This window comes from Bactrocera latifrons, unplaced genomic scaffold, assembly GCF_001853355.1.
Source record: "Bactrocera latifrons isolate USDA-ARS-PBARC rearing strain unplaced genomic scaffold, ASM185335v1 scaffold_35, whole genome shotgun sequence".
Classification (NCBI taxonomy): Eukaryota; Metazoa; Arthropoda; class Insecta; order Diptera; family Tephritidae; genus Bactrocera; species Bactrocera latifrons.
The window spans coordinates 1,001,116-1,024,081 of NW_017536990.1; the positions used below are offsets into that span (position 1 = coordinate 1,001,116).

Here is a 22,966-nt window from a genome sequence, read left to right on the forward strand (position 1 = left end):
GAGGCTATCGTTGTCCGCGGTTTCTACTCGTACATCGGAGATGATGGTCAGACCTACAGAGTGGACTACATTGCCGACAAAAATGGTTTCCAACCCCAAGGTGCCCATATCCCTGTCGCCTAATTACTGTGATTACGCTTCTTCTTGTTACTTGTTGACTAGTTTTAGTTAGTATTAAATTAATAAAGAAGAGACGAATATAAATTTAATACTGAATTTGTTTTGAAGTTCAAAAAATTTTATGGTTTGTAATTGATTAAAAGCAAACATTAGCACGAGATCTAACCAACGAGTCCTTTTGACGTTGAACGACCTCCTCACGCATTATTTTAGTTTGCGAACTAAAAGAGTAAGTTGGACTGATTTATGTTAATAATCTCTTCAGCTGCAAGATATGTACATAACCCGATTACAAATACGTATTACTCGAATTTAAAGGTAAAATCTTCCCAGCGTTATAAAAAAAATTAAGATAAAATAAAAACAAAGCAATATATGAAGGTGCAAAACTGAAAAGAATTTTCATAAATCCAATAAAGGAAAATAAAACTTTGAGGTACCTTGGTAAGATTACGTGATGTTTCGGCTACGTCTCCTGGTTCACCAATAGTAAAACTGTCGCGATGTTTCAACCTTACTCTAGCAAAGGCTGGACATTGGAAGAGAAAGTGTCGCACATTGGTACATACAACTTTGATAACTTCCTTCCGGCAATATTTTTTAGAATTACTGAAAAATTCCTTTTCGACAATGTCCAGTAATTACTATTACGATAGCAGTAAGATGAACTTTGCTATAGGTAATATATCTGTAGGTTTCTTGCAATCTACTCTAGCTTGACCTACCAGCGCCAGCTAAACGCATTTTTAAATTTTTCAGTAGACTTAGAAACCGAACTAAATACTAATACTAAATAATGTAAGCACCAAAAAAATAAACATTTTAAACTTGTTTGCGGGCTCATATTATTCTTTATAGCCCTCTCCCTGTAGAGGCATCTGTGAAGAAAATATCCTAAAATTTTATAAAAATGTTTTTAATTCACTTATAACTACTTTAATCAAAATTTGACGTAAAAAGCTGATATATACCAACACAGCTCTTAAAATTTGTCAAAAATATATAAATAGATAAAAATTATTATTTGTTATTAAAATAATTTTTATTTTTTTGATATTTTAAAATTTTCGAATAATGAAGTCAATAATTAATTAGTCAAAGCTCTTGCTTATAAATATGTATATATGTATATTGCTGTACATACTTATGTAGTGGTAATATTTCTTAAATATTAATAATTTACGAAGAAATGAGATGTGCCACATTAAAATGATTAATTCAGTAAAAATGCTAATAAACCATTTAAACCTCGTGTGTACGTGTATACATGTGTAGGTTAATGAACAAAAAATTAGCTTTACTACCGCCACTAATATGACGACTATATCTACAACAAGCACTTTGAACTGAGGATGACAAATACGGTTTTTGTTTACACTTTTATGTGTACATAACTAAGGTCATCCAGGCTGCGTTACGGAAACGGTTGCGTTCTTTTTCAATACGTCGCAGTACAATTTATAATAGCTAAAATCTTAAGCTATGAAGAACTGATTTATATATTTGTTGATCTAGAATAGATATAAATATATTTATATAGATATTTATTTGATGTAAAAAAATCCCAACGAAGGAGGTAAGGGCGTTTTCATTTAATTTTCTCTTTTTTATCTAAACAGTATTTCTAATTTGTCTTTTGCTCGTAATATCTCATGGCTGTTGCCTACATTTCAGCACCATCGCGTATGTACAGAAGTTTTAATATTTTTAAACTCATAAACACCAAATAAATTTTTTTATGAAATGCGAAACACAAAATACGCAACGAATTGCTTTAATTTTCAGACACAAATACACAGAAGTGAAAAACCGAAGCTGAGTTGCATGCGCCATCAGCAAAACACGCAGAATCCGTTGCGTTTTTTCCAAAGAGTTTGTGTGTGTATGCTTAGGTTTAATGCGCGTTTGTCTCAGCTGATGAGTGCATTAATTATAGAAAAAATATAAAACTTGTCAGCTTATATAGTTTTCGGGCACCAGTAATTATACTTACTAGTTATTGTTATTATTATTGAGATTCTCCGCTCATCTCTATGCAAACACTACATTTTACACGGTTTACTCTTAGTTTTTTGTTTTGTTTTTTGTTATTTAGCTAAATAATAGTCTATTATAGTATAATTCTATCATTGTTTTGGCCTAGTCGTCGAAACGCTATAAATTGGTGTTGCGTACTTGGTCAGCAATCATAAGTCATCAACTTGGTCAAGCGTGTGTACGGCCCGTGTAGTTTAGTGCGCAATAACAGAACCTTTTGGAAATATTCTACAAATCGGTATAATCGTGTATACAAAAATATAACAACAAAAATGAAAATCGCTATTGTGTTCGCCGCATTTTTCATTGCCGTCGTCGTGGCTGTGCCCATCGATGATCCATCGCAGGCGCAAATTTTGCGCTTGGATTCGGATGTGAAGCCTGATGGTTACTCATTCGCGTAAGTGCTGGACGAAAACGTGGGCAAATGCCCAGCTCATTAACTAAACTAAACATTTTTATTCCAGTTTAGAAACCAGCGATGGTAAGACTCACAATGAGGAAGGTCAATTGAAAAACATCGGCGCCGAGGACGAGACGATTGTTGTGCGCGGTTCATATTCATTTGTCGCTGATGATGGTCAAACTTATACCGTCAACTATATTGCCGATGAGAATGGCTTCCAGCCCGAAGGTGCTCATTTACCCAATGTGGGTATTCACTAAAAATCCTTTGAATCCTTAAGGCATAACGGAAGAGTTCATGGAATTGTCCAGAGAATTAGTAGCTAGAGAAATCCAAGAGTTATATATTTTTGTATGGGTATTTTACATGTAGTCATAGAAGAGATAATATAAGTATTACAAAGTCAAACGCAACAGTATGAAATATACAGAAAAGCTAAACAAAATTATGAATTTTAATTATTTTAACAACTATCGATCATTTTGATTCAGTAACACTATTGAAGCACAGGTGTAGAAAACAGCGCAGAGTGATTTATATGGAAACACGTATGTTTTAACATACAGTCATCCAGTAGATTTTTGGCAGGTGGTGACTGTGGACGTACAGCTACGAAGCACAGCCTATTTCAGAGACGCGAGAATTCACTAAAACAGCAAAGCGGCAATACTAGTGCTGGCTAATTGTGTGCTCAAAGCTGATCAAGGAGTGTCTGTCCTCACTAGAAATAACATCAAGCAACTTCGTTAGCAACTGCCGAGCAGACGAGGAAGGCTTTGTCTGTTTAGATTGGAATGTGACCGAGATGAAACCCCACTGGCCAAGGGAGGATCCTGCTTTAGAAGCTTCAAAAAATCGATTTTTGTTTTTACTTAAGTCTCTTTAAAAAATATCTAGAAATATTCCCCAAAGTTATAGATGGGAATTCGAAATGTTGTCGAAGCTAGAAGGGAAATAGTGATCGAGCATCTAGCAGAAATATGAGCGCTGAGCAGAAACGCGCGATTTCTCGGTTTTTCATTTCTACGATTTTTCTTCATTGGCGAGCAGGATAAAAAAAAACTTAATGTGGTATATAATTGGGACAAAGTTTATTATCTTTGGCGTTAAATTATCATCTATTTAAACTAAAAACTAAGAAAAATCAAGTTTTTAAACAGAATGAAGTAATTTTTTTGTCAAAACCCCCTTTTTCAATTTAAAAAAAATTGTAGAATTTCACATTAGAAGACAAGTTCTAAACAAATCTGAATGTCTTTGAATTTTTTGTTCCCGATAGAAATTGCGACCTGCATCCTGCGCACCGTCCGTCAAATGCAGATGCGAGTTGCTTCCCAAAGGCAGAATATCAAATATTTCATATTTTTGGGATGATCTTTAAATATATAACTATAAACCTTACAAATTTCCCTTTAATCAATTATTTCTTTCCATCCCAAAACAAATTCTCAAAAATATCTATTTTTTGAAGTCTCTAAATCAGGCTCCCCCCTCAAGTTCCTGACTGACGTTCTAAGTTGTCCAAGTGAGATCCCAGATAAGATCGACGTCATGACTTAACCTAATGGATTTATAAAAACTTTTGTATTTCATGTGTATATATTTTTACTGAAATGACCGAATGGCGTCCATCGAATAATTTCACTCACTTGAAATCAGTTCCACGCGCTTACTTTCGCTCTCTTTTAGTTTGCTGTTTAAATAAAATTGTAATTATTGCATGGTTTGCTGCTGCCGAGTGCTGATTTATTTAACTTCCATTATTGCTAAAGAAATAGAAAAAGTAGTAAATACAAGTTGATATGCTTTGCTTGGAAAATCTGTTCAATGCTGGATTGCAGGCAATGGTGGGAGATGTTCGCCGGTCGGTTGGAAACCGTTCTCGTCGGCGATGTAGCTAACGGAATATTGTGTACCGTCCTTTTCATCTTTATAGCTGAAGGACCCTTGTACGCTTATAGCTGCATGATCGGTGCCAGCATCCTTAACGACGCCCTCTTCGTGTCTGCTAGTGCCATCGCTGGTCTCCAAGCTAGATTTTTAAAATTTAATATAACACGCATCGTCAAAATCATATGAGTATTTATTTTACTTACTCGAAGGTATAATAATCAGGTTGTACATCAGACTCAGATTTTATGATTTCCACATCAGGGCGTGCTGAGACCAATACGAAAATGGCAACACACAAAATTACAAACTTCATTATAACAGATTACTTTCGAAGGCTAAGGGTTGCTTGTAAACTTGTCGAAAGCTTAGAACTTTTTGAATGCAATTAAAACTCCGCAGCTTTTATTTATACTCGACTTTTCTGCCACTGAATTTCTTTTAGAAAGGGAATTCGAAAAGATTCAACTATATGCCAATCCTCTTATATATGTGTTATATATTTATTTAATTGTATATCAAGCTAATTGTATTAGAACTTAATTTTTGTTTACTTACACCGGAGTTTCAATTAATTTTGAATTTATTGTTAATTACCTTGATACAAATGTGTACAGGAGAAAATAAAAAGGTTTATTGTTCTTTTGAAAACTCGTTTCTATTAGCGTGCGCCAACTTCTTTTAGAGGAAATCTTAAATTAAAACGGGTTCTCTTCATTTTGATTTCTTTATTCAAATATACAAACAAGAGATATAAAACAATAAATTCATCTATCTTACATTCGCCAGGTAGACCGATCATAAAGCAATTACATGGCTATTGAAAGTAAAAAGTAAATCTTAAAATTGTATTATCTGAATGCGTTCCAATAAACACTTCGAGCCACTGCCCGATGAAGAAACTGACTCAATAGTGAAATATTTTCACTCTCATAGTTTTGTTTAGATGACATATGGAAGCGTACTTGGAAGGATATTGTTCTTTTCTATTTTTCACAAAAACTGTGATTACGGCCGCTTCCATATCTAATCTAAACAAAACTACGAGTCAGTGATTTGGTTTTTGTATTACATATACATTTATATTTGGAAGGCGAAGAGCGTAGTGAAATGAAAGGTTAATGGTTAGTGGATAGTGTATGTGCTGACTTTTCTGCTTCCAACATGACTGTCAAAATTTTATTTAACAAGATTTGCTAGCAAATAAATCAAGTAGGGGAGTAGTAGACTAACACTATTTCGATACATACCTAATTTACGAGGTAACGCTACAGATTTTTAAATTTTTTTCATAAAAATCAAGTTTTTTTCTTCAAAATTTTCTTTGAAAACAAAAATTTAGATTTAGAAAACCATATCCGGTCTATCCTAACGAAGGAATCGGATGACCCAGCATCGAGTTAAAAATGGCAATAAAACAAAAGCGTTCTTTTTCCAAGACTCATCCGAATACTTGATAGCATTGCCGTATTTTTTCAATTTCTCCACGAATATTTAACAGAGTATTCTTCATTTGTCATATTGGTTTGACTCTTGATAATAAATTATATAATGTATCATTGGTGAATATATTTTAACTGTTTCACAAAGAGAAATCATAAAAATGTGTTTTGTTTTATACAAATTAACTCTACTCCCCTTAAAAGGATATTATTCTACGCGGCAAACTTCCGATTGCCACTGCCAATTCTAATGTCTTATTATTACCATCTATTATATTATAAAGATCACATATATATGCTAAATATAAACATTAAACATATCATTATTCAAAAAACTTAAGCAATATGATGTTCGTACATATGTATATATGTGTTCTTTATATACCTCTCTCGTACTCAAGAAAAAATATAGAATTAAAGTATTTCGATTTTCAAAAATTGCATTCAATTTATTTATAGTATAAAAACCCTACATTAGAATAACCATTAACTTCGTCACGTCAACAATTTAAACAACTGGGGGAACGGGCAAATGAGCACCTGAAGGCTGGAAACCGTTCTCGTTAGCAACGTAGGTGACAGTGAATTTCTCGCCAGTCTTCTCATCAACCCATGAGTAGCTGCCGGTAACATCGATAGCCTCGTTTTCACTGCCAACGTTCTTCAATTTTCCAGCTTCGCTCTTTTGGGTACCATCACTGGTCTGGACGTCGAATGAGTAGCTCTCGGGTCCGACATCGGAATCTTGTTTGACGATCTCAGCCTCAGGACGAGCGAAGGCAACGGCCAAAAGGCAAGCGAAGATGATAGCGGCTTTCATGGTGATTGGTTTGTTTTGCGGTGGAGCTATGTTGCTGCGGTAAACGTTGTCAACTTAGTGGATAACTTTCTCAACTCACCCGGGCATTTTATATTATTCCAGGTGCATAAAGTTCTCTAATCAGCATTCACGAAATTATATTTTGTTTTTTTTTACCAATTCTAAATCTGGTTTTAATCATGAGCCCGTTATATTGAGCAGATTGTATCGGTGGGATTGCATAAGCTGCAGAATGCATACTAGAACCGCTCATATTTCCAGTTAAATTCTTTTATTTTATTATAGCTGCTTTCAATGTGTTCTCGCATCATTCTTTTGAATTAATAAAATTGTCTAAATATAAATCTATTTACCGTTCCAAACATTTTTATGCAAATTCGCTATAAAAAAATTTAACGTATTCCACCAGGCTATGAGCAATCGGTTTTAACATTTATTCCGCAAGAACAGTTTTCAAAATCGTTCGTGAAAATTTTTTACATTTTCTATTTAATTTTTTAATACTTTATTTTTTCCATATTAAATTATTAGAAATTCTTGTTATCCCAATTTAATTATCAAGCATGCCGAATCTACATGTTTTGTACTTATATGTACCTAACCTCCAAGACAAGTGCATAACTTTCATAGCCTTCGAGAGCTGGTATTTGCGGTATGATGCGGGATTTGGTATTTTAGAAAAAATATTAAAGATATTTCGCGTGTTAAATATATTTGTAGAGGAAAACTAGCAACTCATCAAAAGATGGTTTCTTTAGTCTTAGCCGAGCTTGCAAAATATTATTTTGAATTACCGTAAAATTAAGTTCATATCAGATTGTGTTGGTCTTATCATTCATAAATATTTGGTGTCACACGAGGTAACAATACGTTTCTCAGCGTTCTTTAAATTTTCCAATCGTAATAAATTCAAATATTCACACCAAATTTTCTAACGAGAATCCTTTTTGATTAAATTTAATACTTAAGGAACTACTTCTACGACTTGAACCGATTTGGTACGCAACGGAACCTAGTCATTAAAAGACCGTATTAGAAATTGGATAGTGCGACAAATATCAATCCTTGTACAAATACTGTTTTTCAACCTGGGAAGGTCTCATATATCTTATACTGTGTATAAAAGCAGCTATTATTATTGTGTTTTGTCGTATTGGTTAGTATATATTAGCATACAAATATACAGCAGTGTTGACAAAAAGGTCAGAGCTGTGCAATATTTAATCGGAAACAATGAAGTATATGCGAACAATTTCAAACTTATCCTTCCTAAAAAATAATACAATTGCTAAATATTGGTAATGGTAGAATAGAACTGCAATCAAATACGCAGTGCAATGGATCATAATTGGCTCAGTAATCAAAGGAGTGACGCCATAACTTGCCAGCTGACTTTTTCATCTTTCCACGCTTGAGGATCGTTTTATCACGTGCAGTCCACTAGGCTGATTATCAGTTGGACTTCAGTTTGAAATGATGGAGAACCATTTTCCGAAGCACTTTTGCCGCTCTGATTGAAGTAAATTGGAGCAATACTACCCCATATAATGACTTTCGTATTTCTAAGCCTTATATGGAGTATGTCGGTTAGTGTGTGTATTCAGCTGTCTCTTATACACATCTCTGATTGAAGTAAATTGGAGCAATACTACCCCATATAATGACTTTCGTATTTCTAAGCCTTATATGGAGTATGTCGGTTAGTGTGTGTATTCAGTATAAATATATGTATATAATATAAAATTGCTTAGACTCCGATCCTCAGATTGACGGTTAGCACCTTAAGGTATTTCCCTGGTTTTGATTTTTGCAAGTTTTGTTATAAATATGTGATAACCAGCAGATAATTTTGCTTCATGTAGATTACAATTTCATTTCTATACAAGTATATATCCATAAATTAATATATGCATTTTTTCAAGCAAAAAATAAAATTTATTTGAAACATAAAATTTATAAAATAAAAATGAACACATCTGCGCTCCCGTAACTGTGGCAACGAAATTGCATTTAACTCTAGTGATGCTACAATTTTGCAATCACATATTTTCGAATTATGTATATTTTTTTATCTATTTCGTACACATTTTCTCTACAAAGTAGTTGGACACAGATAGTGATGAACTATTCGTATACCTTCAATTATTCCTTAATAATACTTAAAATATACGAACAACAATTTTATTTAATAATTTCCTGCTCAACCCCCAATTAGTTTCACCATTTCCCAGTTAAATACAGTTAATCAGTAGGCGTTTTCATTTTCTTCAAGTGGTGGTAACAAGAGATCTTCGCCGGCAGCGTAACCTTCATCCACGTGGCCTTGCGATTGAAAACCTGGGCCGAACTCTAATTTATCTGGACTCGAACCGTAATTTATTTGTGCCAAAACCATTGCCAGCAGGCAGACAAATACGAATAAAAGTTTCATGGTAGGTTATAGTTTGATTATTCGCTTCTCCGGCTTTTATGTGTTCTTACAACTCACGTTGCTGGTTCAGTGTAGAACTCATTTAAAACCTTGTGCTATTTTATACTGCTCTAAGAGATAATTTGTATATTTTTTTGACATTTGCAACCGGCACTTCCTGGCTCTGTCTACAACTATTATTTATATATATATACATACATATCTAAATATATATTCGAATAATAAACTTTACTAATAGTTCCAGTTTTACTTTAATTTCGTTTAACATATTATTCACAAAAACTAAGCTGGTTTTGTTTATAATATTTATATTTATCTGCCATGTTGGTGTATATGGCGAACGAACAACATTTTTATACGGCAACTTTTAATAAGTTCTTCAGATTATTTTAAATATCTAAAATTTTGTATCTAAATTGAGAAAGCCGTGAGGCCTATAATATTAATTTGATTTAATTTTGGCTTCGATATAATTGTACAACTATTTAATAGAACTTTAATACCATTTATAATATAAAAGAAGAATTACGAACTCGCTGGGAGTTGAACTACCTTTAATTTTGACGTTATCCATTTACTCTATCGGATGCATCAAGTTAATATGAATTACTGAGGATTTATTAGTAAATATCACATTCACTTTTTTACTGTCTGAATAGTTTGGCAAACTTGGTGATCTTTATGAAGTGGTACTATACAATACCATACTTGTTAACACGAAAATGTTTATGGCTTACAGGAATAATCACTGACTTAGCCGTGAAAAAGCAGCATTATGGTATAATTCCTAAATATGTATAGAATAATATAAAAACAGATTTCAAATATTGCAATTAATTTATTTTCCATTAACAAAACTTTAACTTCCTTTGATCACAAATTTAAACAACTGGAACAACTGGCAAATGAGCACCTTGTGGTTGGAAACCGTTCTCATCAGCAATGTAGGTGAGGGTGAATTTCTCACCAGTCTTCTCATCCACCCACGAGTAGGAACCCTTTACGGCGATGGCTTCGTGGTCTGAACCAACATTTTGCAAGACACCGGATGAAGAGTGTTGGGTTCCATCACTAGTTTCAACATCGAATTTGTAGCTTTCTGGCTGAACATCAGCATCCTGACGAACGATGGAGACCTCGGGGCGAGCGAAGGCAACAGCCAAGAGGCAGGCGAAGATGATGGCGGCTTTCATGTTGACTAGTTTGTGGTGGATCTGTGCTGCTGCGATAAACGTTGTTAAATTTGTGGATACTTTTGCTCAGCCGCTGTGCCATTTTATATTATTTCCGATGTTCATATGTTCATTTCCACAATTGTTGTCAAATCTGGTTTTAGCGGTCATCAAATTTTAATGTATGCAAACATATTTACAGTTTCAAATTCAAATGCATATATTTGAAATGTGTTTACCTAAACGATGTAGAATATGATATTATTGTTATCTTATTTTCTGCGAGCTTTTTCTCGGTGGTAGATTGTAATTATATGAAAAGTTATGAAGGTACTAAGAAAACATCGGTAGTGAGGTATGAATATTCAAATATCATAAAACGTCAGTATGGAGAACTTTTATAATGATAATATTAAATATTGTTTCATTGGATTTTTTCTGTTTTATTGCATTATTACTTAATTTAACTTCTTCAACTAGAAGAAGATTATGACCCCCTCTAGAGTCGACGGCTTTCAAGTATGATCAACTTGGATAATTATCATTTTGACTAACAGAAGTGTGAAAGTTAATACCACCAGTTCATATTACATGAATATATCTATTATTTGTATTATTTGTCACATATACGTAACATGATACTTACGACCCATATATTTCGTCATAAATGGATTGTAGATATACATCTTAGAACTTAAGATTTATATTTCTATCTAGGCTTAAGAAAATATTATATATAAGAAGAAAGAAAATAAGGAAAACCACGGAGTTGCCCGTGGTTGCCCACAAAACTCAAACTGAAAAATTAATTGGCGATCCTGCCAGGAGGGTAATAATTAATTAGCAAGCCTGCCAGGAGAATCGTAAAACTCCTGTTGGACCAAAATATAGTAATAAGATTCGGCCAATCGAACGTGCCACGTCTAAACATATTACTGGCGAACAACAAGCAAGCGTACGCGTTACAACGATTAAAAAAAATTTAAACAAAACACTATGACAGCAAATATAAAGTGACTTCAAAATTTGAATTGAAGAAAAAACTGACGGTGAACATTTGTGAAAATTTCAAAGAAATGATAGAAAGTATGTGGATCCATAAAACATCCACATAAAAAACGCTGAAAGCCCCTCATAAAAACAAAAGAATCAAAAAATTTCTGCTAATCAGAAATTACGCCAAAAACACCTTATTTCATCTAAACCTTGCACACGGCCGCCAACAACGACCGTCGCACAAACAACCGCCAAAATTCTACTCAAAAAGCAACAGCAACAGTAACAATATCAGCAACAACATAAAATTAGTTATAAGTAAGGCCTATATTTATTAATTAAATGGGAATTAATCCCACTAATATTAAGTGCGGAAAATTTTTTCACTGTGAGTATTGCAAAGCCAATAATCATGACACTCACAAGTGCCCTAATTTAAGAAAAAAAAAAATTAAATTCTTACATATATATAAATAAAAAAGAAATTTAACCATATTTTTGTGAGTATTGCTATATGTGCTATTTCATGAAACTCACATATATATAAAAAAAGAAAAAAAGTTAACGGAAAGAAAAATATAATTCGTTGGGAAGGTAATACTTAATTTGAATCCGACCTTAAGAAAATGTCAGAGCTAGGATATAATTGATTTAAAATTTTAAGTATTTTCTTCGAAAATCCCCTAAAACTTTCAAATTTATTATTTTATTTAGTCTGAACTTGTAGTCTACTTTATATTACAGATAACACATACTGCTATGTATCCATTATTTATATTATTATATTAACCACACCTTATTCGTCATATTGCATAGGCTTTCCAACACTTAACCTTCATAATTTATAATTCTAATTATCTTCCTTATCCTCTTATCTCATCAAATACAAGGGCCTCTACAGTGGCACACAACTAAAGCCACGAAAATACCCTTTTTATGTTTACTGTTGAAAAAGTTTGTAATAAGCAAAACATCTACGCAGGAACTCCCGCAAGCTCAAAAAATCGTATTCCGAGAGTTTAACGTGGTCAGCATCCAATTACTGTAATGGTTTTGTATGTAGTCTTCTTTAAAAGCGACAAAATCGGAAAAGTCTTTTTGCATTTGGTTGAGAGAATAATTAGAAGCCAAGTTCTATAAATTTTTTATCGCCTTTATTGATTTGTGACATGCTAGGTTCATTAACGATGAGCCCGCGTGGCGTTGAGAAATAGGTTTTTATACCAAAAATATATATGTTACAATTTGTATGTTTTTCAATTCTTTAAATATTATATGATACCAGGTTCATTATTGATTATTCATACCTTACAAATTATTCGGTGGATGCAAAAGGCTATTTATAACATATTAACATCAGTGTTGATAATGGTGCATAAAAGAATATATGAATTAACATAAAATCATAATTAAAAATTATTTTAAAACTTTTAATTGAGAGTACGAGATAGCAAAAACATTTTATTAGTACCGCAATGAAAAATTAACACAAAAATTTTATTCCAAAAATAGGATACAAATTTATTTTTAATTTTTTATTTAAAAAACCGGGTTAAATAATTAGAAAAATTCAGTTGCAAGCTTATAATTGAAAAAATAAAAAAATAGAAATTATTTTAGAATTAATAATGTGTATCTTCTGAATATTAGCTTATAATTATAGTGTTTCTGTTAGTAATACTGCGTAAATCTTTCAATTTTTATTCAATACCATTCCAGCTTTTAATTTCAAAATAAGTTTTTTTTTTTATTTGTTAGTTTAATCCATAGTGATTGGAATTAATTATTAAGATTTTATTCTTAATCCAATAATAGGAACTAAAAATTGGAATCGTATATGGAATCCAAAACTTTCCAATTAGAAAATTCGAAACTCCGATCAACATATAGTACATACATATATGTATTCTGCCAACAATAAAAAATGTCTAGTTCCAGTCTAGATGAAGCCGTTTATTTTCGGTTTACTCCAATTTTTTATTGCACAATATTGAAGTATATTTCATCATTCAAGACTTTTGTTACTAAACGACGTAAGTAGAACCTGGGCCTAAGGCTCTCAATTTATAACGGTGTCATTTTGATAACTGTTTCTACAACTTTAAAATTTACATAACATACCTATTTGACAGTTTAATTTATTAACACGGATTTCAATGACGTAAAGAAGAAATTATAAATGCAAAGTAAAGTTCAGCTAAAGCACAAGTAGATATTTGCGTGTGCATACACGAATATACATAAGTGCATATGTATATGAAATGTATAAGCATGCATAAAGCTTAACAAATTGAGCAGCTAATAAGCCAGAAAAGGTAGCAGTACTTCTGAGACCAAATTTTTTCTAAAGAAAGCCATGAGTTTGTAGTTTTCGGACCGCGAATTAGCAGTTAACCCTTCTCGAATATATAAATTTGAATATGTGTATAATACACATGCACTATAGTATATAGGTAAGACTCGTTTATCACTTTGCCATCTTAGCAACAAAAGTTTGCAATAATGACGAAAGTGAATTTGCTGAGCCATTGTTTCGGGTTTGCTTGTTTAGCAGGATAAAAAATAATGTCATGGAGGAATATTTCTAGATAATATAAGTTTGTATGTTTGCATGCACAAAAGAATCAAACCGGTCATCATAAAATAAGACTTGAGAATTTTAAGCTGAATTGAGAGTTGTATGTCTATAAATATATAATATACATAATATATAGTATATTTCAAAATTAAATTAAAATAGCAGCAACCGAAGAGCTCTGTACACATAGATATGTATATACATAATACATATATGTGCGAGTGTCCATTAATGCCAAACAGGTCAATGAAAGTGTTTCTATTCCTATAACTCATGAATTATGCAAAAGAGCCGGCGAATATTATTATAGAAGAATTCGTATATTAGCTAATCCAATGCCAAAAACTTGATAGCAATTAAGTTGGTAAAAAAATTTGAAATATACACATCTACAAAACACACTTAACAATAGGATCCCACATGTGTAGATATATATACATATGGGCGTTTATTTGATGAGCCAAAGTGGCTGACTGGAACTTGTCTTCTAATTAGCAACATGCTCGCACAAGTTTGAACAAGAAGGTGCTACAAAAAATAAAAATATTAAAAATATACTGAATTTTTGTCAGATCTGTATGTCTGTTGCATAGCAATGCGTAGAGTTAACGAAATTTAATTACCTAACATAAATATGCATCAGCTAACCTCTCCATCAGGTTTGGAACTAGCTGCTAGAGTATATGAAAGAAATTAAATTCTAACGCTAAAGTGCTTATCTAACACCAACTAGAATTGTTATGGCACTGTATGCATTTAGCTGAAAGTCGAGATGCTAAAAACAACAAATTATACTTCAAATTTACTTTGTTTATTTTAATTTTGGCAATAAAATGCATGCATGTGTGTATGCATTTCAATTTTTGGCAATTCCATTTTATCAAACTTAGAATATTCACAAATTTTAGTTAAACAGGAAACTAATCACCCATACAAGTGCTTACTTCCACAAATATAGAGAGAAAATAGTACACTACATTGCTGAAATTTCGCGCGGGCGTGCGTATAAAGTGGCATGGAACATTTGCAATGACATCCACTAAGTTTTCTAACCACAACGGAAGAACAACACACAAAATCAAAACAATCATGAAAGCCGTATTCATCTTCGCCTGTCTGTTGGCTGTTGCCTTCGCTCGCCCCAACCATGAAGCCGAGATTGTGCGTCTAGACTCCGACGTTGGTCCTGAGTCCTACATATACAACCTTGAGACCAGCGATGGTACAAAGAAGGAAGAAGCTGGAAAATTGAAGAATGTTGGCAGTGAAAACGAGGCTATCGCCGTTAGCGGCAGCTTCTCCTGGGTTGATGAGAAGACTGGTGAGAAATTCACCGTCACCTATGTTGCTGATGAGAACGGTTTCCAACCACAAGGTGCTCATTTGCCAGTTGCCCCAGAAGCTTAAGTGAATCGATTTACTTACATTCAATATCGAATTGTGTAATAAATAAAAAAAACGGTTGGCTACCGTTAACAAAAAGCTAAAAGAAAGTGTTGTTTAGTCTATTAGGTTATGTTGAATTCTGTTTAAAAAAAAAAGTTTAAATGTTCTATAAGTCTGCAAAGGCAAATATAATAATAGTATAGATAAAACAAATCCCAAAAAGGCTTAAGAAGCTCATCTAAATCGGCAAGTCGAAAATAGTGGAACAAAAAGCAATAGAGTTTAAATATCATTTTGAATATTGAACTAGTAGCATACATAAATAAGTAGGTAATTAAGTTAAACCAAGAAAATATAAACAATGTAATAAGAAAATTCCACAGAAAACGGCAGCAGACTCACCTGAGAAAATTTTATTGTCAATTCTTTTCGAGGATATGGAGAATGGCGGATGTCTGACGACGTACCTAAGCCTTCAGTGGATATAGAGAATATACTTTAGGTTATAAAAAGCATTAAATGTAACAGATTTTAGCACAAAAATATAAGGCCAATGATAAAGGATAGAACATATTGTTTTTAACTACTTCATCGTAAAAATATTAGTTCAGAAATGTTTTTAATAAATTATAGAGAAGTAATCGAATTTTATTTTCAAAAAATTTCACTTTCACAAAAAAAGAAGAAGAGTAATGTAACTTCTTTTCTGTTTCATTTGCAACCAACACCCAACGATATCGAAAAATATACTTTTTTTGTTATTTTTATATTAAAGTACTGAAAACTAAAGTCAATGAGAGAAAAACATGCAAATACTAAACATGCAACAAAGCAAGAAAGTAAAATTTTTTATAATAAAAAAAAAATATGCTAAAACCTTTAGCAAGCCTTAAGAAGCCAAACAAATGGCGTAGGCATAAACATAAAGAACTGATATACACACACATGCGCCATTATTCGCATATGATATATGTAGCAAACATACAATAGAGAGAGTTGAAATTAATATGATTTTTAAGCAAACTTTTTACTGAATATGTGCGTAAATATGTTTATTTTAGCAGATGTACTATATTCCCTTGTTTTATTTCGCATAATCATAAGCAAATACAGCCGATTACAAAGAGCATCACCAAAATTTATATCGTGTTATTTATTTATTTATTTATTAAATGAAAAATAATAATACAATTATTATCTTACGGAGTAAGAAGCACTAGCTGGCAGGGCTTACGGCCTATGCTACTAGCATATGCATACACACATATATACACATAATGATACACAATTTAGTTACGCCGGTTCGTCTAGTTAATTAACATATAAACAACTAATCAAGTTTAAGAATTAATAAAATTCATTTGATAGTTATATTTTATGAATTCAGCAAACATAATATGTCGCCGCATTGCGTATAAAAGCAAAGAATCAGCCTACAGTTTACAACACTCAGTAGTCTGATTCCGGCATTTGCACAACCAGCAATACCCAAAACAAATATCAACATGAAATTCGTTATTGTTTTCGTCGCCCTCTTCGCTTTGGCTTACGCTGCCCCAGCTGCTCCTGAAGCCGAAATCGTCGAATTGAGATCCGATGTTGAGCCCGAGAAATACAGCTACGCGTAAGTTAATAATTAATATTGTGATAAAAATACTTATCTGCGAGACATCGCATAGAGAATCAAATGGATTGAACCAATCCTTCGGAAAGATTAAGAAAATAACCCATTTTCGTCTGTGTTTTATAGCTTGAAGACCAGCGATGGTACATCAAAGGACGAAGAAGGTCACTTGGTCAATGTTGGTGCTGAAGATGAACACATTGTTGCCCATGGTTCTTACTCTTTCGTCGCTGATGATGGTCAAACCTACACCGTCACCTATGTTGCTGATGAGAACGGTTTCCAACCTTCAGGTGCTCATTTGCCCGTTGCCCCTGAGGCATAAGTTTCATTCTCATTAGTTGAGTTTGATTGGTGAAAGTGTTATTAGATTATTAGTAAAATGATGTTGAATAAATGATTAACGAAAAAAAATAACTTTTTTTATTAGTGGATGGAAGGTCATTATATTTAGTACTTTAAATATCTACAAGTATTTTTCCTAATACCACTTACTATTAAAATGCCGCAAACCTAAAAAACCAATCATATATGTGGTCAATTGGTTGTTGGAATATCCTGATATTGGTTATATGGGAGTTAGGTCAAGTTTTTGTTCAAATTTATCTCTTTTAGGTAGGAAGATAGACTGTTATGAAAAAACTTTTACATAATTCACACATTTAACTTAAACTATAAAGTATAGTAACTCTCATTTCACAAATTAGATTAAAAAAAATTATATTCGAGGCAGAATCTGTCCATTGTTCAAAATTTGTGAGAAGTTGGATTGGCCACGAAATTCCGAAAGATTTAATACCTTCCAAAGTACGACATTTCTATGTATGAACTTTTCGGCCGTATGTTAGCAATAACGAGCCGGAAATTCTCTTCCAAGGCACACAAAACAGTTCAACGATGTTAAATCGTACGATCTTGGAAGCCACGCCAAAGGCCTATGACGTGAAATGATGTGCTCACAAAACTTGTCTTCAATAAATTGACTGTTTGGTTGGAAGTGTGGCATGTAGCACCGTCTTGTTGAATTCAAACGTCGTTCACATCAACACCCTACAATTCTGCAGGTGACAGTGACTTTTTGAAGATGTAACGGAGTCTCATCGCTGAACCAAATTTTCTTGTGTAAATCGAAATGGTCACCGATCTCGTTTTGGGCCTATTCGGCTTCAATTCTTTTATTATTTTTCCGCAAACTACGTTTTTTCCGCAAAATCTTCCATAAAGTGCATGACAACAGCTCCAATAATTGGGCGCTATTGTGAACGGACTTATTAGAGTATCTTCGATACTCTGCTCCAGAGCAGCAATAGTGTCTTCTTTGCGCATTTTATGGGATCTCTGAAAATACGCATTATCACTGAAGTAAACCGATTCGTAGCTACCCGAATAACCGACTCTGCTGGATGTTTATGTCATCCTGATATTTGAAGCATTGCGCAATGAGTTACGCGAATCAAATTATTACTTTTATAATTTATGTTTTAGTCCGAAGTAAGTCTGTTCCAATGACGACCAAAGGAAGTATAAATCAAATAACAGTAATCAAAAGGATAGTGTCGTTGTTCAAAACTATTAAAAGTGTGATAGCTCTTAAACGAAAAACACTGGAGGAAGAAATCAATATTCCAACCGATTCTTTTACTATACTCTCTCCAAAAGTCTTGTAAATCTTTTCAAAAAATGCTTATGTATATCTGTCAATTTAAGAGATTTTTTGCTGAAATGAAAACAAAACCGATTCGGTACTTCTCATAGCCTAATATAACATACACAATTATCTTACCGAAAGCTGTTACTACCGTACTTAATCTTAATCCTAATCTACTGATTAGAAACAATATTATTTCTGTGAAACTTCTTCTGATATCTTGGAAATATAAAACATAAATAATGGTCATAATATGAAATGAGAAATTTTTAAATAATAAAATGCTTTTGCATTCTCAAATATTAAAAAACAAAAATAATCTCCAACGATATAACTAATTATATTTATTCAGTACTTCAGTTAAACCAAAATCAACGACGGAGACTCTAAAATTTGCACACAGCCTTTTCCTATACAAATCTTTTTATACTCTTTTATACTATATAAATTGCACTTGTGAAGGGTATTATAGCTGTACATTGTTCAACTATTTGAACATGTTTCTTAACTAACCATTACCGGCATACGCCTCGTCATTCAACGCCTTCAAAACATTACAAATTGCATAGCCTTGTAGAGCCATGAAGGCGTGAATTAAGATTTCATACAGTAAAAAGCATTTAGCACTGCAACCTGCACATAGTAACACAAAATCCGATTTGGAAGAGTTTTTAATTATTATTTTTTTTTTTCGTTATTGGATATTGTTATAAAAGAAAAGATGAAAAATAGACTTCGTTTAAAACTCAAATCAAAAAGAACAACAAATAAAACGTTATCTGTAAAGAGTAAAAACTCCGCGCACTGAAGAAGATCTAACTAACTTAAACTTGTTTACAATACAAAAGCTGCAACGCTGGGGCAACCAATCCAACAGACCATAAAGCGTCAATAGTAAACATGCCGAGAGTCAATGAAAACCTGCGTAAGCATAAAAGAGATATGGTAAGAAAAAATTAAATACGCTATTAATTTATACTCAACAAAACCTAGGAAATAGATGCGTTAAAGCCGATTGAGAAGATAAACTTCAAATTATTATTTAGTAATTGTATAAATAGCATGCCAGCGAATACGAATATGTCATTCAATCATCATCAGTTGATAAAGCACAGCATAGCTGACAAAAAACCATACTATACAAAATAAATCAAAATGAAATTCGTCATTGTGTTCGTTGCCCTCTTCGCCGTGGCTTTGGCTGCTCCGCCCGCACAGCAAGTTGAGATTGTGCGTCAGGACTCTGATGTCCAACCTGACGGTTACCGCTTCGGTTACGAGACCAGTGATGGTTCCAAGCACGAAGAACAAGGTCAGCTGAACAACATCGGCACAGAGCAGGAATCGATTTCCGTACGCGGTTCATACAGTTTTGTTGCCGACGATGGCCAAATCTACACAGTCAACTACATTGCCGATGAAAATGGTTTCCAACCACAAGGTGCTCATTTGCCTGTTGCTTAAAAAGTCAACTAGGAGTGAACGCTTCGAAGGAGTTTTCTTTTTATATTATTTGTGAGAGTGATTATTGAGAGATAAAATTAAATAAAATAGGCTTTATTATATCTTTTATACAAAAAAAAATGTTTTTTAAATTTTCTGGATATAAATTTTTTAACATATATAATAATATAGCATCATTAAAAGCATTTGACACAGAATTATTGGAATACTGAGTTATCATATAGACTCTAAACTCATCTGTGTTATCGCGCTTTCTGTATTGTATAAGGTGCATTAAGTGCTAAACGATGACATTATTAAATATCAATTTAAAATCAGTATATTTACTATAGCTTCCACGCTGCCATTAATCTTTGTTACTTTTAAGGTTTAGATTATTTAAGAAAGGTCTAAACAAAGATTACAATGAAACTAATTTATAAATCATTAATTTTATTTTCTAACCTGAAGAAACTCTCAGTTTATTGGGTCCATAAATGTTTCAACCATCATGTTATAAAATAAAAATAATAAAAAACACTTATGAAAGTGGAAGTCCAATCAATCCAATAACACAAAGTAATAATATTTATCCTGTTGAGTTTTCGGGTTTTTGAAAAAGTCGTCTGAGTTTCACCACCAAAAATCATTCAGCGAACTGGGGACTGGGCCCAGAATGATATATCCATGTTTTAATAATTTTCATTAATCAACGCAGAACCTCGTTTTTATTGCGTTTTAAACAACTTTTTCTCCACTTTTCGGCATCTATCCGCTTACATTATCTCGATCTTTCACCAAGCAATTTCATTACAGCCATACACTAACATCGCAAAATGTTCCAAAAACAATTTTCCTCTGAAATTCGCATGTTTTCAATCCACATGTGTAGAATTAAATATATTTCGGGTTTTTCTGAGCTTTGGCTGCATCAAGCTGTTATTAAATTATGTATAAAGTTAGTACAAAAAAACCAATATGTTTAATTGTTCATCAATCAAAACGGTTTTTTTATTTTTATTTATATTAAAACAAACAACAGATCTCATTCAATTAAGATGTAATAGCTTATGCCTCAGGGGCAACGGGCAAATGAGCACCTTGTGGTTGGAAACCGTTTTCGTCAGCAACATAGGTGACGGTGTAGGTTTGACCATCATCAGCGACGAAAGAGTAAGAACCATGGGCAACAATGTGTTCATCTTCAGCACCAACATTGACCAAGTGACCTTCTTCGTCCTTCGATGTACCATCGCTGGTCTTCAAGCTATAAAACGCAAGCGAAAATATATTATTTTCTTAAACCTTCCACGTAACTAGTTCAATCCATTTTATTATATATGCGATGTCTCGCAGATAAGGACTTTTGTCGCAGTATTAATAACTTACGCGAAGCTGTATTTCTCAGGCTCAACATCGGATCTCAATTCAACAATTTCGGCTTCAGGAGCAGCTGGGGCAGCATAGGCCAAAGCGAAGAGGGCGACGAAAACAATAACGAATTTCATGGTGATTTTATGTTTTTGAATTTTGCGCTGGTTATGCAGATTGCGAGATCAGGCGACTAACTGTAGATCTTCAAAATTTCCAAGATGTTTTTATACAAAAGTTTTATCAAAGCAAATTAATAACCGCAAAGGGCATGCGCGCATACATTTATTTAGTAATTTTTTAACACGCGTGTAATCACTTTGATGGTCTGGTGGGACACAAAAAAAAATTGTGTGAAACAAGTTTAGCTGGAATTTAAGGAAAATTAGCATCAGCAACTTTATGCAAATATGTTTTGTCTAAAATTAGCAAAAGCCTACCAATGTTAATGACGTTTGTATGCAAATGGGAAGGAAAAATGTGAAAAAGCAATATGAAACTATCAGTAAGAGAATTAATGGTAGAATGAATTCATATAATATTTATATCGGAAATAAATTATAAATTTGAAATATGATATAAAATTTAAAATGATTTGACGTCATTTCTGGTGCGTGTGTTTGGCAACCCACGCATGGATACAGCTGATAACTCGGAGCGCTCCTGAATTAATTTAACTATATTTCAAAAGGGTATTGAGCTACTGGAGAAAAGGTAAATTTTATTAAGAGAGGTAAGGTTAGGTTAAAGATTTGAAGTTGTTACAAATTTCACGTGGGCAACTTAGAACCGGTTGCTTGTATTACTAAAAACTTCTCTTTATAGATTGATCTGACTGAAAATTCTAGTAAGGAATATTATAATAATTAAAATTGTAGAGTTTTAGAGGGGCATAATCGGACCAATGCCACGCCCACAAATCGCCATTAACCGAAGGCATATAAAGTGTCATAACGAAACACTAAATTAAGATATAAAACTATAATTTGGCACAGGGGACTGCAGCAGCAAGGGTCACCTGTGAGCAAACATTTTTTAAAAAGTGGAGGTGGCCCTGTCCTCTAATAAGCCCAATGCCAATATCTCCTAGACTACTTAAGCTACAACAACCAAATTTGCTGAGGGCAAACATTATAAGCAATCTTACCCACGATAATAGCGCTTACTGTCATATAGCGGTACTGTTAGAAACTACTAAAATCGCAATAAATTACTAACTAATTCTCCAGAGACATTAAATGACACCACACACTTTTTAATGAAATAACATACATCGTGTCCCGATCAAAACGATTTCGACTAAATTCAGCACGTTTCATTCTTCTCATATTCCTATGTCACAGTGTGAAAATGGGAGAAATCGGACTACAACCGGCCTACTTCCCATAAAACAAATTTTAAATACGACTTGATTCGATCATTTTCCAGTGCATAAATCCAAAAGTAATAATATAACGAGATATAATTTTACACTAATAATTCCTTTAAGGTGTGCCACCTTATGAATAACAAGTAAGGAAGGGCTAAGTTCGGGTGTCACCGAACATTTTATACTCTCGCATGATAAAGTGATAATCGAGATTTCAGGCGTGGTTGTGAACC

The 22,966-nt window shown here is 33.2% G+C and overlaps 9 protein-coding genes across 9 annotated transcripts in view; 5 read left to right on the forward strand and 4 right to left on the reverse strand.

The window, feature by feature from the left end:
- The window catches only part of LOC108971584 (larval cuticle protein 8-like), a 3,845-nt gene extending 3,636 nt beyond the window's left edge, over nucleotides 1–209 (forward strand). The window contains exon 3 of the mRNA XM_018937754.1: nucleotides 4–209. Within this exon, the coding sequence (XP_018793299.1) occupies nucleotides 4–123 (120 nt within the window). The 3' untranslated portion in view covers nucleotides 124–209. The remainder of the gene's footprint in view (nucleotides 1–3) is intronic.
- A 2,114-nt stretch (nucleotides 210–2,323) lies between these two features.
- LOC108971587 (larval cuticle protein 8-like) lies at nucleotides 2,324–2,965 on the forward strand. The gene is made up of 2 exons (XM_018937759.1): nucleotides 2,324–2,557; nucleotides 2,625–2,965. The coding sequence occupies exons 1-2, from the start codon at nucleotides 2,430–2,432 to the stop codon at nucleotides 2,821–2,823; spliced, it is 327 nt and encodes a 108-aa protein (XP_018793304.1). The 5' UTR covers nucleotides 2,324–2,429; the 3' UTR covers nucleotides 2,824–2,965.
- A 1,332-nt stretch (nucleotides 2,966–4,297) lies between these two features.
- Nucleotides 4,298–4,810, reverse strand: LOC108971609 (larval cuticle protein 5-like). The gene is made up of 2 exons (XM_018937787.1): nucleotides 4,660–4,810; nucleotides 4,298–4,595 (listed from the first exon to the last, which is right to left on the reverse strand). The coding sequence occupies exons 1-2, from the start codon at nucleotides 4,767–4,769 to the stop codon at nucleotides 4,388–4,390; spliced, it is 318 nt and encodes a 105-aa protein (XP_018793332.1). The 5' UTR covers nucleotides 4,770–4,810; the 3' UTR covers nucleotides 4,298–4,387.
- A 1,501-nt stretch (nucleotides 4,811–6,311) lies between these two features.
- LOC108971599 (larval cuticle protein 5-like) lies at nucleotides 6,312–6,760 on the reverse strand. The gene has a single exon (XM_018937773.1). It carries the CDS (start codon nucleotides 6,713–6,715, stop codon nucleotides 6,404–6,406), a length of 312 nt encoding a protein of 103 aa, XP_018793318.1. The 5' UTR covers nucleotides 6,716–6,760; the 3' UTR covers nucleotides 6,312–6,403.
- A 3,204-nt stretch (nucleotides 6,761–9,964) lies between these two features.
- Nucleotides 9,965–10,421, reverse strand: LOC108971600 (larval cuticle protein 5-like). The gene is given in 2 exon segments (XM_018937775.1): nucleotides 9,965–10,352; nucleotides 10,354–10,421. Coding segments are annotated over 2 exon segments (393 nt in total). The 3' UTR covers nucleotides 9,965–10,027.
- Nucleotides 10,422–14,917: 4,496 nt separating this feature from the next.
- LOC108971592 (larval cuticle protein 5-like) lies at nucleotides 14,918–15,385 on the forward strand. Its single transcript, XM_018937764.1, has one exon. It carries the CDS (start codon nucleotides 14,922–14,924, stop codon nucleotides 15,297–15,299), a length of 378 nt encoding a protein of 125 aa, XP_018793309.1. The 5' UTR covers nucleotides 14,918–14,921; the 3' UTR covers nucleotides 15,300–15,385.
- Nucleotides 15,386–16,727: 1,342 nt separating this feature from the next.
- Nucleotides 16,728–17,316, forward strand: LOC108971575 (larval cuticle protein 8-like). Its single transcript, XM_018937740.1, has 2 exons — nucleotides 16,728–16,902; nucleotides 17,029–17,316. The coding sequence occupies exons 1-2, from the start codon at nucleotides 16,784–16,786 to the stop codon at nucleotides 17,225–17,227; spliced, it is 318 nt and encodes a 105-aa protein (XP_018793285.1). The 5' UTR covers nucleotides 16,728–16,783; the 3' UTR covers nucleotides 17,228–17,316.
- Nucleotides 17,317–19,649: 2,333 nt separating this feature from the next.
- LOC108971580 (larval cuticle protein 8-like) lies at nucleotides 19,650–20,119 on the forward strand. The gene has a single exon (XM_018937747.1). The coding sequence runs from the start codon at nucleotides 19,706–19,708 to the stop codon at nucleotides 20,012–20,014; it is 309 nt and encodes a 102-aa protein (XP_018793292.1). The 5' UTR covers nucleotides 19,650–19,705; the 3' UTR covers nucleotides 20,015–20,119.
- Nucleotides 20,120–20,974: 855 nt separating this feature from the next.
- LOC108971577 (larval cuticle protein 8-like) lies at nucleotides 20,975–21,580 on the reverse strand. Its single transcript, XM_018937742.1, has 2 exons — nucleotides 21,383–21,580; nucleotides 20,975–21,260 (listed from the first exon to the last, which is right to left on the reverse strand). The coding sequence occupies exons 1-2, from the start codon at nucleotides 21,499–21,501 to the stop codon at nucleotides 21,062–21,064; spliced, it is 318 nt and encodes a 105-aa protein (XP_018793287.1). The 5' UTR covers nucleotides 21,502–21,580; the 3' UTR covers nucleotides 20,975–21,061.
- Between the last annotated feature and the right edge of the window lie 1,386 nt (nucleotides 21,581–22,966).